The sequence below is a fragment of the Sceloporus undulatus genome, chromosome 2 (genome assembly GCF_019175285.1).
Source record: "Sceloporus undulatus isolate JIND9_A2432 ecotype Alabama chromosome 2, SceUnd_v1.1, whole genome shotgun sequence".
Lineage (NCBI taxonomy): Eukaryota > Metazoa > Chordata > Lepidosauria > Squamata > Phrynosomatidae > Sceloporus > Sceloporus undulatus.
Window position 1 is genome coordinate 55,975,336 of NC_056523.1, and position 16,852 is coordinate 55,992,187.

The following is a 16,852-nucleotide window of genomic DNA, read 5'->3' on the forward strand; positions in this document are numbered from 1 at the left end:
ACATGACCAAAGAAAAACTCAAAACAATAGAAATATAAAGAAGTCATGTTTCTTAATCCTGCTCAAAATGGAGGGCATTCTGAAATTCCTTCTGGACAGAAGGTTAAAATGGAGGACATGTCCTATAAATAGAGGAGGTCTGGTCACCCAGGATGTGGCTGAAGTTTGTTGTTGTGTGCCTTCAAGTCATTTCTGACTCACGGCAACACAAGGTGATGCTATCATGGGGTTTTCTTGGCAGGATTTGTTTAGAGGTAGTTTGCCATTGCCTTCCTCTGAGGCTGAGAGTGTGTGACATGTCCATTGTCACCCTGGGGCTTTCCATGGCTGAGTGGGAATTGAACTCTGGTCTCCAGAATACTAGTCCAGCACTCAAACCCCTGCACTGTGCCAAAGTTGGACAGCATAAAAATTTAGACATCCTGGCTTCCTAGGTGAATTTGGGCTTGATCTGTTCAAGGACCCATTTGTTTGTCCTTTTGCCTGTCCACGGTATCCTCAGCATTCTTCCCCAGCACATTTCAGTTAATTTTCTTCCTATCTGCTTTCTTCACTGTCCAGCTCTCACATCCTTACATGGTGATGGGAAAAGCAGTGGTTTGGACAATGCTGACATTAGTGTTCAGAGTTATATCTTTACGCTTTAGGATTTGCCCAGTTCTTTCATAGCCGCCCTTCCCAGTCCAGATTCAAAATGCATCACAGGAAGCAGACCTTAACTTTACAAAAGCTCATGTTGCCAACTTCTTTCTTTAGTGCTACAAAATCTCTAAATCTCAGTCCTAGTCTTCTAATTTATTGCCTGCAGTCTTCATTATGAGCAATATTTGATCCAAAGTATGGGACCACTTTAACTGCCATGGCTCAATGCTATGGAATTCTGGGGTTTGTAGTTTGTTGTGGCACCAGAGCTCTCTGACAGAATGCTAAATGTGTCAAAACTACATTTCCCAGGATTCCATAGCAGTGAGCCATGGCAATTAAAGTAGTGTCAGACTGGATTGTTTTTGCAGTGTGGATGCAACCAAATGCAAAAGTTATCCCCAAATACTTATTGGAGGGTGTGCAGAAGATTTCCCCCCTCTCATTCCCCCCAACCAGTCAAGAGTGCCACACCACCTTTTAGAGCCCACTGCAGTCTCCAGAGCCATGGGGAACTTCATGAAGGCTAAGGATACCATTTCTGCCCCTTCTCTGGGCCTTGGCAGGCTGACTAATCCTGTCCCTCCAGTGCCCAGACTCTAATACTGTTAGGTAGGGTTGCCAGAGTAAAAACTGGAAGCAGCTCCTATACCTTTAATGGTTATGTAGAAGGAATTTCAGCAGGTGTTGCTTGTGCTTGTTAGCTGAATTTATGTGAAGCAAAAGCTGCTGAATTTCCCTCTTTTATACAACCATTAAAGGTATAGGAGCTGTTTCCAGTTTTCACACTTGTAACCCTGCTTTGAAGTAGAGAGCCAGTGTGGTATAGTGATTTGAATGTTGGACTACAACTCCAGAGACCAGGGCTTGGTTCCCTGCTTGGCCATGAAACCCACTGGATGACGCTGGGCAAGTCATATGTTCTCAGTCTCAGGGGAAGGCAATGGCAAACCCCCTCTGACCAAACCTCTTCAGAGGGGTTTTGCCATTGCCATGCTAAGGCTAAGAGAATCTGACTTGCCCAAGGTCACCCAATGGGTTTACATGGTTGAACAGATTCAAACCCTGATCTGCCAAGTCATAGTCCAACACTTCAGACCACTATACAGGTAAAAACACACAGGTTATTCAGTCTGTCACTGAGCAAATAAATCCCCCAAATACGTTATTACTGTTGATGGGGACCCCAGGTCTCCCAACTTTTTGGATAACAACACTTCAGACCATCTGAAACTGACAACAGAAGTAACAACTGAGACAAAATGTAGGCCTGTGATTCTAGCATCATCACTTTTTCATCTGTATGATTTTAACACCTTTGCCTGTCAAAGCAGCCAGTGAAGCTTTGTTAAATAGTTAAGATTAGGGAGAAGATACAATCTTATGTAAAATTAATATCAGACCATCTGATGGCTTATATAAACCACCCATGAGACTTGTTTGGTGGCAACTGAACTGTGGTCTTATCTGCAGAATTAACACATTCTTCAGCCATATGAAAAGTAGGGTTAGTATAATAACATTGCCCCATTCTCATGTCATGTTAATTTAAACACCATTTAGCGTTAATGGAAATTTTACACAGCTGAGGTCCTGTCAACACAGGCATGTGTGACATTGTGTTTTCAGATACATGTTCTATTTCTGTGCATAAAGCAAAATTTGAAGCAGCAAAAGAATAGCACAGAAGCTTCTTCCACACCTTAAGAACTAGGCATAGTGGAAGCATGTGTTGTTCTCTATGATTCAAAACACATTGCAAAAATAATCCAGTTTGAGACTGCTTTAGCTGCCCTGGCTCAGTGCTAGGGAATCCTGGGAATTGTAGTTTATGGTGGCTGCAGAGCTCTCTGACAGGGAATTCTGGGAACTAGTCTCACAAAACAAGGCTACACTTGCTTGCCACATGCAGTACCAACTGAACCTCAGTTATCTGGAACTCTCTGGATAGTTTTGGACTAGTCATTCTCATTGTACAGAATGAGGCAGTAAAAATTAATCACAAGTAATGAACAAAGCAGAGAAAAGGCATTAGATAGCTCTAAAGTTCTTCCCTTTAAGCTAGTTTTCCGCAAAATGCATAGAGATATTGGTTTGTTCCTTGTTAACATTTGTAACCCACCCTCTACGAACTGACAAGACATTTTTTTAATTAATACAAACCAATCATTTGCAAATCATTACAATAATCACCAGTGTAAAAACAACATTAATAACCCACACAAATAAATCATAACTGGTTTGGAGTCAGTAAGACCCAAAAGCTTATTAGGTTTTAACTCGGTGCTTAAATGAGAACCTTGTCAATGACAGCCTGGACTTCCAGGGAGAGATTTTGTACCCGAGCCACATGTTGAATGCAGCCTTTCTGTTCTACTCACTTCCATTGTGGAGTTGTACAATATAGGAATTTGCAGTCTCATTTGATATAGTTTACAAAAGGTTTCCCTGCAAACAGCCTCACATGACTGGTGGCAAGCCATAGCCAGAAATCTGAGATAAAGGCTGCTTCTACACTACAGAAATAATGCAGTTTGACGCCACTTTAACTGCCATGGCTCAATGTAATGAAATCCTGGGTTTTGTAGTTTATCGAGGTATCAGAGCCCTCTGACAGAAGGCTAAATAAATATCTAAAGGAAATACAAATCCCAGAATTTGATTGCATTGTGCCATGGCAGTTAAAGGGGTGTCAAACTGCATTATTTCTGGTTTTGTGGGGAAATTAATAGCTCCTGACATTCAGAAATATAGAAAATGAGTTATCTTTTTTTAAAAAAAAACTTGATCCCTAGAATAATTTCACCACAAACTCCACTTGCATCTGTGAAATAAACTGAAATCTACTTTTGGCAAAAATCATTAATTTAATTAAAGCCTATAGTGCATATTATAGTTGGAACAGCTTAGGGGGCTTGTTTCCAGTGCTATCAAATTATGCTGCCAAATCACTATGTCTGATTTTTTAATTTTTTAAAAAGTGGTTTCAGATATTGAGAAATGTTAGATACTCTCTGTCTAAACACTCTTACTAAAACAGTTTCTGGGACCATATCTATTTGCAATTATAAATGAAAATGTTTATTTTCCTGCATTTGTATATTAGTATAGAAGGAAATTTTTAGAAGAAAATGTTCTTTAATGTAAATTTTCACATACACAGTAAGATCATCCAAGAGCACCTACATCAGTTGTATGTAACTTCATTATAAAGGCATAGCTGTGTTAGTATGCCAAGGGATCTTGTATCACTTTTGAGACTAACTGAAAGAAAGAAGCTTGTAGCTTGAAACTACTTCTTCAGATGCATCTAGGCTCAAGTCCATGAAAGCTCATGCTTCTCACGTTCAGTTAGTCTCAGAGGTGCTACAAGAGCTCTTTGCATATTCATTATAAATATGTTTAATAACAGATCAGTTAACCCAAATCCACGCACACACACATCTTCTGAACAACATTTTGAGGTGATTTCTCCTCAAATGAAGAAATTCACAGCTTGGTCCAGAAGCTCTGGGCCAGAGGCAGAACTAACAAGGGCTTGGGAGCAAGGTTTAACAGGGGTCGGCACTTTGTAGCTTTCCAGATGATGTTGGGCTGCAGAGTCTATCAGCTCTAGCTGGCACAGTCAATGGCGATGGATGATGGGAAATACAGTCTAACGTGAGAACATCTACAAGTTGCTCACCAGGAATTTTGGTTGATTGAGATCACCTACTTATCTCCAGAATAACAGGATGGGGTTGAGCGACTAATCCCCTGCTTGATGCAGGAAATCCAGAGCCCCAAGCATCTCTAGGAGATTACTATACTTCTTGCCTCTTAACTGCTACTCCTTGCTTCTCATTATTGTTAGTATCACCTGTTCTCTCCCCTGTAGGCTATTAAAGCAGCTGTCATACTGGGCTCATAACATAATCATATTCTAGAGCAGCTTATGTACCATCTGTGTTTTTTATTTTTCTGGTTTATGCAGGTGTGTGCAGCTGCTCTCTACATAACAAAATGTTAAAAAGATAAATACATGAAGAACACAAGCAGCCACACTTTCCATTAGCTGAGTACAGAAAAACAATCAAGCTGGCAAATCCAGGAGATATCTTCCTGGTGGAGGCCAACCTAATGTCATGTAAACAGAGACTTGAGCAACAGCTATAAAAGCAGATGGTGCAAGCCATGAAAACCAAATACAGTATTCAAAATAAGCTGTGAGAAGACAGAATACAGGAAAGAGCAGAAAATACGAGTGCAAACAAGAGTGTAAAACTTCAGCAAAAATTAAAGCTGTTCTTATAGGATTTTGCACTATTCTTTTTTAATCACCCTGTATGTATGTATGTGGCCTGTTACAGACTGCCAAAATAAAGCTGCTTCGGGTCTCTTTGGAGGTATGCTGCTTAAATGATGCATGCATCCTAAGAATCTGGAAGCTGCACCAAAAGCTGCACTCCAGTGCTTAGGAATGGAGTCTGGCTTTGGTGTGACCTCCGGACTCTTAGGACCCATGCATCAATTAAATAGCATACCTCCAAAGAGACCCAAAGCAGCTTTATTTTGGCAGTCTGTAACAGGCCTGTATGTATGTATGTAAGGAGGCTTCTTATTGGATAGTATGTCCTTAATGGACTTATATTTTTAACTTAGTATTTTTAAGGATTTCCCATTTTTGACTATTATATTAATGTGGTATTTTAATTGTTTTAAAATGGTACTGTTTTATTGTTGTTGTTTTAAAGCATCTTTTGTGAGCTTTCTTGGGTCCAATATTAATTAATTAACTAACTAACTAACTAACTATTCTACCTTTCTCCTGACATGTAACCTAAGGTAGCTAACAATGAAGCTAAAACAAGAAACATCTAAAAAACTGATTACATAAAACAAATTAAAATACAATTAAATAAGCACTCCACAATTCAGGGAGAGTTTAGAGGTGATATAAAGACTTCTATAAGCTGTCCACCCCTTTGCCACAGCCATATAGGCATGTAATGCGGCATCACCTGCCATTTTACAGCCATAATGACTAAGCCATCCATATGTAAGAGTCTGTTTAATGGCACCACCTATTATATACAAAACTGTGGAGAGTAGCATAAAGCACAGCATTAGCATTTATAAAATCAAGCAAAACAGTCACTGCATAAAAACTCTGGGTCTTATTAAAACAAGTTGCACTTAGGAAGATGAAAAAATGTGACTATCAGCAATTTGTATGATCGTTCCATTTTCCAAACACTGTGCAATTACCATAATAATAATAATAATAATAATAATAATAATAAAGCCATATATTAGGTGTAGGGTACATATTATGGTAGTCCAATGCCTCTTCATTTTAGCATGAAAAAAAACTTTGGCAAAGGGTGATTTGAAACAAGGTAAGAGGAAGGAATAGAATGATGCACAAACATTTTTTCTTTTGCAATTCCCCTCAAATTATCCATCAATTGGACTCCCTGACAAAGAGGGAACAAGAGGTATATTTGTAAAGGTGCCTCCTTGCCCCATCTCTTGCCTCCTTTGTTAATCAGATGTTTCAGAAGCAGTTTTTTAGATGACAAACACTGTTGGTGAGGCAGCCTATGCATATTTGTGTATAGCGTTACTTTGTATCATGAGTTGGATTTGAAGTTTGGGGATGTCTTTGGGCAAGAACCATCAGCTGTAAACATTTAAGACCAAATCTAATAGTATCCCTACCCAGAGCAGACCAAATTGAATGAATGGGACTTTTAAAGCACAATTAACTTAAATCCCACTGATTTCAATTATTCAGCTTTAAGTATGACTAACAGATGGATTTAACCCTTATTTCAAATTCTTGAGAAAGCAAGACAGCCTTTTTAATTACTGAGACGGAGGTAATGCTTTTATTTCTATTATCCATTTTGTATTGATTTTAAAAAAAAAACAAACAAACACATAGAAACTTCCCCAATTGTAAAGGTTCTCACAGACCAAAGGGGACATGACACATCATTATCACAAAAAGAGCTGATGAAAACAATTTTATGATCCTTAAGCAGTGAAGCCCTGCAAATTTAGTATGAAAGGGGACACTCTTTCAAAGGGCCTAAAAATCATGAAAAAAAGTGACCTACTCCATATTTCATAAAACCTCTTATCACACCTTACAAACCATCTTGTGGTTTTAAACCCACACATTTTTTTTCAAATTAGAAAAAGAGGAGATGTCCACATTCTAATTATTCTCTCAAGGTCCAGAATAGTGGAAAGAGATTTCCAATAGCCTTCTTCAGCTTCGGAGTCTGAAATGCAAAGTCCTAAAACCTGTTTAGCCAACAGAAGCCATGATGGCATCTACAGGAAGTTCTTCTCCACTTCGTGCTGTGACTTGCATTGTCACAGCATCTGTTAGGACAAGGCGTGAGCGAACCAAGAGGTCATGGCCACCTCGAAACACACCTATAGGAGACATAAAAGACAGACAAGACAGTGAGGTATAAATGGACAAGACAAAAACACACTCATCAGCTTGTGGGTTTAGAACCATTTCTACTATCCCCAGAAGGAATTATCTAATATTTCAAAGATACTTTTTAATGGGCTAAATCTAATGTTGTTCACAACTAGAACAGACCCACTGAAATCAACAGATATGTTAAATGGTTACTAAAAAGTCTCATTTGTTTTAGTGGGTCTACTCTGCTTTAGTTGGCATTAATCCTGGATTTAACCCAATAATGTTTATAATGACTATTAAGGATACTTACTGCATTGATAATGTTTTGGTTATCTTAGTATTAAAGCTAGGAAGACTTATTTTATCTTAACCTCCTTTTGTTCAGCAAAAAGGGTTTACAGCTAATGGCAGATATGTTCTGATGAAGAACCAGCATGCAGCTCCTGGCTTCAGAGAAGAATGCCTCCTTATGCCAGAGGCAGAGAACATTTGTTCCTCTAGAAGATTTGGACTGAAATTTCTCTGTTCCTTACCACTAACCATACTGGGTGGGACTTGATTCTCCACACCACTGTAGCCTCTTCATGGGTTTAGATGGGAGTTTATAATCAAATAGTATAAGGGGCTTTCCAGACACTTTATTTTTTCCAGAAGGACATTACTGTTCTGCCTTGATGCCATACCATCACATTGCCATTGCCAGGTAATGGAAGTGAGAGAAGTTATGGGGAATAGGTATTATCTTTGTTTTTTAACTGGAGAATGGGTCTGCTGGAATGTCAATATAGAGAGGCCAGGTGAGAAGGAGCAACTCCTAGAATCCATGGAACTACAAATGCCATCCTACTAGAATCCATGGTACTACCCTATTTACTGAACATACCTGGGTGAGAGAAAGAATGAATTGTTTTGTTTGTTTAAATTTTTTTTTACTAAAACAACCAAACCAATAATTACCACATTTACATACCTAAAAACATATGTTTAATGTTAGTCATGTTTTTTCTTAGGACTTTTAAAAAAGGGGAAACACATATATACAATAAAGAAAGGGGGAAAAAGCTTCCAGCCTACCTGATGATGGCTCTTTAACACTGCTTATTTAAATCACTCAGGTTCATTCAGAAATTAAACCAACAACTAAAATAATCTTAAATGTGCTATCATACTTTAATTCAACGCCAGGAGAATGAACTGTTTCATAGCATTTGTAGCACACTGTTTGACTGCTAAGAAAAAGTAATTTTAGGAGAAGTATCTGTTAAGCTGGTATCACATAGGCAGATTTCTCTTGGTTGTACAATTCATTCAGGAAAGGGATAGTGCACTGAAAGGTATGACAGGGATGATTTTTTAGTTCTTCAGAGTTAACCTCTACCCATTACAAGAATCACCAGAACAACTCACCTGCTAGACACAAAGTATGTGAGTTCTTGTTTTCAGGTACTTTATCTGACCTCTCACAGGGCTGCATCCCCAGGAACTTCACAATATTGCTGACTGCCTCTGTGGAAATAAATATAGGGGTAGTTTTTTAAAAAAAATTGTGATAATTTTTAAACATGTATTTGTAAAGACATGAAAGCCAAATACATAATTTTCATTAGAGGAACAAAACAGTTTGCTATACAGTAGGCCCCCTGTATCTGTGGACTTGTCATTTGCAGATCCCAACATCTGCAGACAGCAAGCTGTGGGGAAGTGTAGCAGAGGAGGAAGAAGAGTCAGAGGGGGGAGGAGGCTGCAGAGGTGGCAGGGGGAGGAGGAAGAGGAGGCAGTCCCCTCCCGCCCATCATGGTGAGAGTGGCGAGGCTGGCTTTGGTGGGGCGGCAAAGTCCCATAGTCTCCTATTGTGGCCGTGCCACAATTGAGAACAATGGCACTTGAGCATCCACGGATTTTGGTATCCGCGGGGGGAATCTGGAATGGATCCCCCCCGCAGATATTGAGGGCCAACTGTAATACACACATTGTCTTTATTACTGTTTCTTACGATTCACTAGTTTTCACACACATGTGTAAGAAAGTCTCTTTCTCCCTCACCCATATTAAAAAGCAAACTGTCAATCTATTCCTTTATTTCCATCAAGAATAGGAGAAGGAAACCTATGACCCTCCACTATGGCCAAAGATGGAGGCTGGTGGGAGTTGGAGGGCTACCTCTGCTCCAGAACAAACATCTCTGACCCTGTCCTCTGACAAAACACTCCCATGGACTGTGGAACTCTGACTTCTTCTTTGCCCATAGACAGAATGATTTTTCAGTTCTTCAGAATTAACCTCTACCCATTACAAGAATGGTGTTGAAAGCAATGCTTTAATTTAGTTTTGGTGTTGTGATATATAAATCATTTGTACACTTTTAATGGAGATATACTATGAGTACATTGAAACAATGGCCTGAAGCAGAAGGGCCAAATAAAGCAGCTTCCGGTTGCTTTGGGGGTGGGGCATGCAGACAACACATGCCCCCAAAGCAGCCAGAAGCCACGCCAAGGGTGAGCTAAGCATGGAAAAGCTAGCACAAAAAGGAGCAGCAAAAAGCTGCTCCTGCCAGTGGAAGAAAAAAGAAACCCCATTAATAGACTATTGGTTATGGAAAGTATTGGATATGCAATGCTTAGATATAGTAACAGGAAGATTAAGATAAAGAAGATAGAACTGGCTTGGTCTCCAATAAGTAACTATTGTAAGACAAGATGGTTATAACTATATTGATGTATGAGAAATGTGTAACAATTTAAAGAACAAATGGTCAAATATAAAAGACTGAAATATAATTATCTCTCAGAGAAACAATGGTATAAAACTAGACAATCTGAAGGTATTGAATATAAAGGAATAGTCTCAGCACAAAATGAATTCAACTACGGGAAGTTAATGTGTTATGATGTATGCTGAAATTACTTGTTTGAAACTATAAGATATAATTTTATGATTTATTTTTTATATATTTTTCATTTTTGAAACTGAATAAACACATTAAAATGAAAAAACCTCTCCTGCCAGCATCCTGTTTTTCTAGAGAGGGTCACTGTAGTCCTGCGCTGATCAGGGGTCAACTGGGTCCGGAGCGGCCAGGGGCCTCTCCAAGCAGCTGATCTGCTATGCCCTAATGTTATCCCAGAAGTCTCTAGCGGTTGTGCACTTGACTATCAAGTTCAAGTCACAGAACCAAATATTGCGGGCCCTTGTTATCTGATGGGGTTTGGTTCCAGGACTCCCCATGGAGACCATATTCTGTGGATGCACAAGTCCCATTATATACAATCAAATAGTAAAAAGGTGGCCCTTATGGCAAAATCAAGGTTTGCTATTTGGAATTTATACTTTTAAAATATATTTTCAACTGTGGATGCTTGAATTCATGGATAAAGATTCCATGGATATGGAGGGCTGACTGTATGTAAGGGAAATAATGTAACAATCCAAGAAAAAACATTTTTAAAAAATTCAGAAAATGAAATATGAAGAGCTGTGCTAATGTGAATTGTTCCCTTACCCTCCAGTGTTTTCACAGTGGATAATGTGAAAGTCTCTTCTTTTTCATACTCATCACTAACTTCTTCCCAGGCTGCTGCAAAGTTGGGCTTCAGAACCCTTTGGATGTGATCTGCTATGGTCACCTCAATGTCTTCCAGCTAGTACAGGAGAAAAAAATGAAGTATAATATCATTCTCAATCAAGCTTGACCACTGGCTCCTGTAAGAGTAATGACTATATTCACTTTAAATTCAAAGCATTGCTCCCCTTCTTGCATCTTCCATGTGGTGCAGGGCACAGTACCTCCTTCCTCACACAACACCAATTGTAGCTATTCTAAACTGCTTTCACCTGCTGCAGTATCTGTTTATAAAGCAACACATCGTGTTATAATACTGAGGCTTGAACAGCACTTGGTGTTTCCTCATGCAATGTTCTACAGTACAGGAAAAATTCTTCATTGAAAATGGAACAAGCCAAGGTAAAAGTGCTTGGTGGAGAGTCCTCCCAAAGCAAAAGGAAAGCAAAATAACTCAGCAGTAGAATTTTTTTTAACAAATAGGACATTTGAACAGTTTGTTTTTCATGCTTGATGCAGTTCAGAGGAGAGCCAGGTTTTACAACTGAACTTTAAGAGCCAAACGCATGAAGCTTATTATAATTTATTTCATTTATACCCCGCCTTCCTCCCCGAAGGGACCCAAGGCGGCTTACAGATAAAATCAGTAAAATTATGGGCTTGCCTGTATTTAGGGTGGGGCCATAGCTCTGTAATAAAGCCAGTGTTGTGCAGGTACAGGTACCAGGATCAGTCCCTTATCAGGTAACAACTCCACAATGTTCTGGTTATACACCAGCTTAAGTACTGAAACTTAGGTGTCATTCATGTATTCATTGGATTGGTACTCCTATGGTGGAAGGCACAGTACCTATTCCTTACATACGTAACATACGTAATACAAAGGCAAAGTACTTCAACATGAACATTTTTATGTACAACAGATTCAACTGCAGGATATTCCCTGGGGAACTGGGAAAATTGCTCAGACCATGACACTGTGCGCACAAGCCTACTCATGGATGAGGCTTACACCACCCTTTCAAAACTTTTATTTGCCATATTGCTTCTTGGCCTTTCAGCTAAGTTCAAGTGGTAGACATTGAAAACTGGAAGTAAAGCTTCCCAGTCATTCCTCCAGAGTGCCCTCCATCCCAGCCATTTCCCTGTCTCGGCAAACAGTCTGTTCTATACTTCTTTATTTCGCTTTCTGCCTCCAAATGTTACAGAAGACACCTTCATGTTGCAGTAGGGATGCAAGATTCAACTGCTAGTCCAGTTGGCTTCTCTGTGTTGAAATGGGGACAGAGGGTAATTCACTTTATTTATATCCTTCCTTTTCCTCAAGACTGTTTTTTGTCTCAGGAGTAGGGTTGCCATAAGCCAGGACCTCCAAACCAGGACAAATGTAGGATAACATTTCAAATGTAGGACACGTTTTAATAAAAATGTAGAACATGCAAAAAATTTGATGATTTTTAAAAAATGTTAATCTAAATGCATGTTTCTAAGGCATGATCAAAATGGAGGACATTTTGGCATTATTCCTAGACAGATGGCAGAAATGGACTTCCCTTTCTGGCCATATTTATATATTTAATAATAAAAATAATGAAAACATAAATAAAAATCAAGACAGGGGTGTATATTTTTAATAATAAAAATAATGAGAAAAAAATAAAAAAGCAATAATAAAAATTAATAAAATAAAAAATAAGTATTTTATATTTTAAAAAATTAATTAAAAAACCCAAAAACCAAGGCAGACCTAATGGCCACTGACTCACCTTTCCTCCTTCTGCTCTCCCCCCCTCCTCCTCCTCCTCTTTAGGCTCGCACGCGTGCGCACACAGGGAAGCAGGGCAGGTGCGTGTGCTGCCGCTGGCCCCTGCTGAGGCCCGGGTGGCACGCGCAGAGGAGCCTGTCCCCTTTGGCCAGCAGGCCAATGGCTGGCTGGCAACAAAGCAGGGGACGAGCTCCTGCTTTAGAGCCCTGCGCATGCGCAGGCGAGAAAGCCCTGGTGCGGGAGGCGCGCTGGCGGAGGCAGCAGCACTGCTGCCGCCGAGAAGAAGGAGGAAGGCGGAGGAGGAGGTGGGTTGGCGCTGCCCACCACTCCAGGAAGAGGAGGAGGAGGTGGGTTGGAACCACGGCCAGCCGCATTAGCGGCAGCGGCAATGGCCGCAGGAGCGGGCCCTGGACCGGGACAAATACATGGGTGGGGGCCAAACCAGGCTGTGACCGGGAGGGGGCCCCAAAAGCGGGATTTTCCTGGTGGCAACCGGGATATGGCATCCCTACTCAGGAGGTAAATTAACTTGAGCCAGCCCTGGCCTTTGATTTTAGCAACATGACACAGTGTTACTTAGGTGTATCTCTTCCTCATACAGAACAAATGGAGGCTGAACAACTTTCTGTCCTTCCTACAAATATTGAAATTATTTTTGAGTAGTATTTTTTAAGTAGCACATGAAGTGGATATGACTGTCATGGCCAGATACTTGGCAGTGAGGAAAATATAAAGAATAAAAACTAACTAATTTATATTCCACTTTTCTCCCAATATGAGACATAAAGTGGCATTGTGCACAAGGTGAACAGATGAGAACAGGATTCAAGTTGTATTCTCTAGTCTGCTTTTCAAAATAGAAAAAAGAAAGAAAGAAAAGACCTTACATGAAGCAACTGAGGCTGCTGGGCAGATAACCAGCCTCTATTGAGGAAAACTGCACAGGATTATGTAAAACAAGCCTGACTTTAAAATGTCATAGAATCATAGAATCGTAGAGTTGGAAGAGACCACTAGGGCCATCCAGTCCAACCCCCTGCCATGCAGGAAATCCAAATCAAAGCATCCCTGACAGATGGCCATCCAGCCTCTGTTTAAATACCTCCAAGGAAGGAGACTCTATCACCCTCCGAGGGAGTGCATTCCATTGTCGAACAGCCCTTACTGTCAGGAAGTTCCTCCTAATGTTTAAGTGGAATCTCTTTTCCTGTATCTTGCATCCATTGTTCTGGGTCCTGTTCTCTGGAGCAGCAGAAAACAAGCTTGCTCCCTCTTTAACATGACATCCCTTCAAATATTTAAACAGGGCTATCATATCACCTCTTAACCTTCTTTTCTCCAGGCTAAACATCCCCAGCTCCCTAAGTCGTTCCTCATAGGGCATGGTTTCCAGACGCTTCAACATTTTAGTCGCCCTCCTTTGGACACGCTCCAGTTTCTCAATGTCCTTTCTGAATTGTGGCGCCCAGAACTGGACACAATATTCCAGGTGGGGCCTGACCAAAGCAGAATACAGTGGCACTATTACTTCTCTTGATCTAGAAACTATACTTCTATTGATGCAGCCTAAAATTGCATTGGCGTTTTTAGCTGCTGCATCACACTGTTCACTCATGTTTAACTTGTGGTCTACTTGGACTCCTAGATCCCTTTCACACGTAGTTTCATTCAGCCAGGTGTCACCCATCCTATATCTGTGCATTTTATTTTTCCGCTCTAAGTGCAGTACCTTACATTTCTCCGTGTTGAATTTCATTTTGTTAGCTTTGGCCCAGCTTTCTAGTCTATTCAGGTCATTTTGGATCTTGATCCTGTCCTCTGGGGTATTAGTTATTCCTCCTAATTTGGTGTCATCTGCAAATTTGATAAGTATGCTCCCAATTCTGTCATCCAGGTCATTGATAAAGATGTTGAATAGCACTGGGCCCAGGACAGAGCCCTGTGGGACCCCACTGGTCACTTCTCTCCAGGATGAAAAGGAGCCATTGTTGAGCACCCTTTGGGTTCGGCCGGTCAACCAGTTACAAATCCATGTGACAGTTACCTTGTCTAGTCCACATTTTACAAGCTTGTTTGCAAGAATGTCAAGGATGAGTTCCAAAAATGTCCAGTCAAGAAAAGCAGTTCCTCAAAATACTCCTTCAGGTCTAATACTGCACAGAGACAATTCCCACAGTGCTTTAAGCTGACAGGAAATCAATGGCTTTGGCACATACATAGAAATTCCCCAAGCATAAAATCTGGATCACCAGTGTCCTTTACTCAGCAGGTCAGCTAGAGCATATTATTATGGATTCTTACTTCAAGAAAGAACCATTAGTGTCATGCCTCCAGAGCATCTTTGATGCTCTTGAGACATATATTTAGTTGAGATTACAGTGGTACCTCGGGATACGAAATACCCAGGTTACGAAATTTTCGGGATACGAAAAAATCCCATAGGAAAACATTGTTCCGGGTTACGAATGTTTTTTCGGGTTACGAAAAAACTTTTGGTGCTTTTTTCGGCTTTTTCGCACGGAATCGTGGCTTTTCCCCATTAGCGCCTATGGCAATTCGGCTTACGAAGGCTTTTCGGGTTACGAACGGTGCCACGGAACGAATTAATTTCGTAACCCAAGGCACCACTGTATATTAGCTTTTCTATGTATTAGTTCAGAAGGGGAAATAGAGATCTACAGCTTTAAGAAAGGCAAGGATTGTGGGAAATCCCAGGGTCTCTTACTGTCTCCCTCTAGTTAGTTTCAGTTGTGTAGTAAGATTTCAGCCAAGTCAGACCTGGAGAGAGTATTTTCCTTTGACAAAAAGATAGGTCCACAAAGAAGAAAGATAGTTCTCAGAAGAAGAAAGATAAGAGTCCACCAAGAAGAGAGCAAGGTATTTAGGAAGGACTATTAAGAAAAAGGAGATCAGTTTCATGTTTGTGTTTATAACCAGTAAAGCTTTTGAAACTTAAGAAATTTCTGGACAAGTCTTTTGTTCTGGCTGTGTTCCCCAGAGCCAGAGGCCTTACTACACCCAAAGTCCATAGTATTGCTCTTGGGACAAAACAATTAGAGTTGTTGGTATTTTACGTATGTTGGGGTTGTTAATTTTAGAAGCAAAACAATTGTAAAACAGTTATGATTAAGCAAAACCTTTTTGCTAAATGCATTTTATCCATGTAACATGAACTGAGTGGATAGCTTGCAGCAACACCCCTGAGAGAGAGATATTATGGCCTTCTAGCATATGGCTGACAAAAGTGAGCTGGTTACAAGCCATATTTCAGCATGAATCCCTCTGACAGGAGACTACAGGCTTGACACTTCACCATCTGGACATGCTGTGACTTAGCAGCTTGTTAGCTCAGAACCTTTATCAAATCTAATATTTGGTTCTCATGGAACATGGTTGCCAATGTCTTTGTTAATTCAAGCCATAGCTCCCCATACAAAGGGAGAAAAGCAGTTTATAGGTTCGTAGCCTTGTCTTGTGGCATCTACTGCAACCCTGAACTGGGAGACACCTGGCTATGTGGACTTGCACAGGGTTAGCAGAGCAACCACAGTCTCCTTCTTACCACATATTCATCCTCATAGCCCTCTTCTTCAACTTCTCCAGTGTTTGGATCACAGTCCTTGACAGTAAATTTCATCATGCAGCTGAATGTACAGGCCACTGCAAAGAGCAAAAACACAACCACAAACAACATTAGCACCTCTCTACAGACTTAATGTTTAACCCTGTCTCTGTTCCTGGTCCAGTGCACCTACTAATTAAAAAGCCACTGCAAGCTGTGAGGATGAGGAGTGTCTCCAAAGTTATCTGTGACTTTTCAGCAAAAGTGATTATCCACAGATGTAGAAGTCAGATTAAAACAAACAGCTGTTCTCTCTACATACATAAAGACATTTATACAAAAACTATCTAGAAATCTCCACACTTACAATTTGTACAGTGTACTATATAACTAAATGCAAAAACCAAGCAGATAAGAAAAATCACTACCTACTTATTATCTACAGAAATGGGCATGGATATGGCTTAGGATATGAGAGTTTATGAGCTTATTGAGAAGATGAGATGAAGAAAATAGAGAAAAGACAGCTACCTGCAGTAGGGTCCTCTTCAGGCAATGCGATCAATGTATAGCAAGTGCCAGGTTGGTTGTACAGCAAGCTTTTGGCAGGTATATATCCAATGACTTCATATGCTTCAGTCGGCTCCATTTGCACAGTAACATTTTCCAGGATCTGATCATTCAGAGTATTTGTGCAGTCAAACTATTATGGAAAAATGAAGATGCATCATGGCAAGATTTGATCATCAATACTGAACCCATGGACACTGGGTTCTATCATTTTCCTGATAGAATCATAAGTCCTTACTGTTTACAGTCTCACAGATATTTCATGATGGGAAGATGTAAGACAGGGATAGGCAAAGTATGGCCCATGGTCTACATGTGGCTGACTGG

General features: G+C 40.3%; 1 protein-coding gene across 2 annotated transcripts in view; it reads right to left on the reverse strand.

Annotated features, from left to right (window-relative positions):
• Nucleotides 1-6,546: 6,546 nt before the first annotated feature.
• COPG1 (COPI coat complex subunit gamma 1) overlaps nucleotides 6,547-16,852 on the reverse strand; it is a 40,341-nt gene continuing 30,035 nt past the window's right edge. For both annotated transcript variants that reach the window (XM_042452108.1, XM_042452106.1), the window contains exons 20-24: nucleotides 16,487-16,658; nucleotides 15,956-16,053; nucleotides 10,569-10,707; nucleotides 8,474-8,572; nucleotides 6,547-7,068 (exon numbers count right to left, since the gene is read on the reverse strand). In XM_042452108.1, coding sequence (XP_042308042.1) covers nucleotides 6,938-7,068; nucleotides 8,474-8,572; nucleotides 10,569-10,707; nucleotides 15,956-16,053; nucleotides 16,487-16,658 — 639 coding nt within the window. In that variant the 3' untranslated portion in view covers nucleotides 6,547-6,937. The remainder of the gene's footprint in view (nucleotides 7,069-8,473; nucleotides 8,573-10,568; nucleotides 10,708-15,955; nucleotides 16,054-16,486; nucleotides 16,659-16,852) is intronic.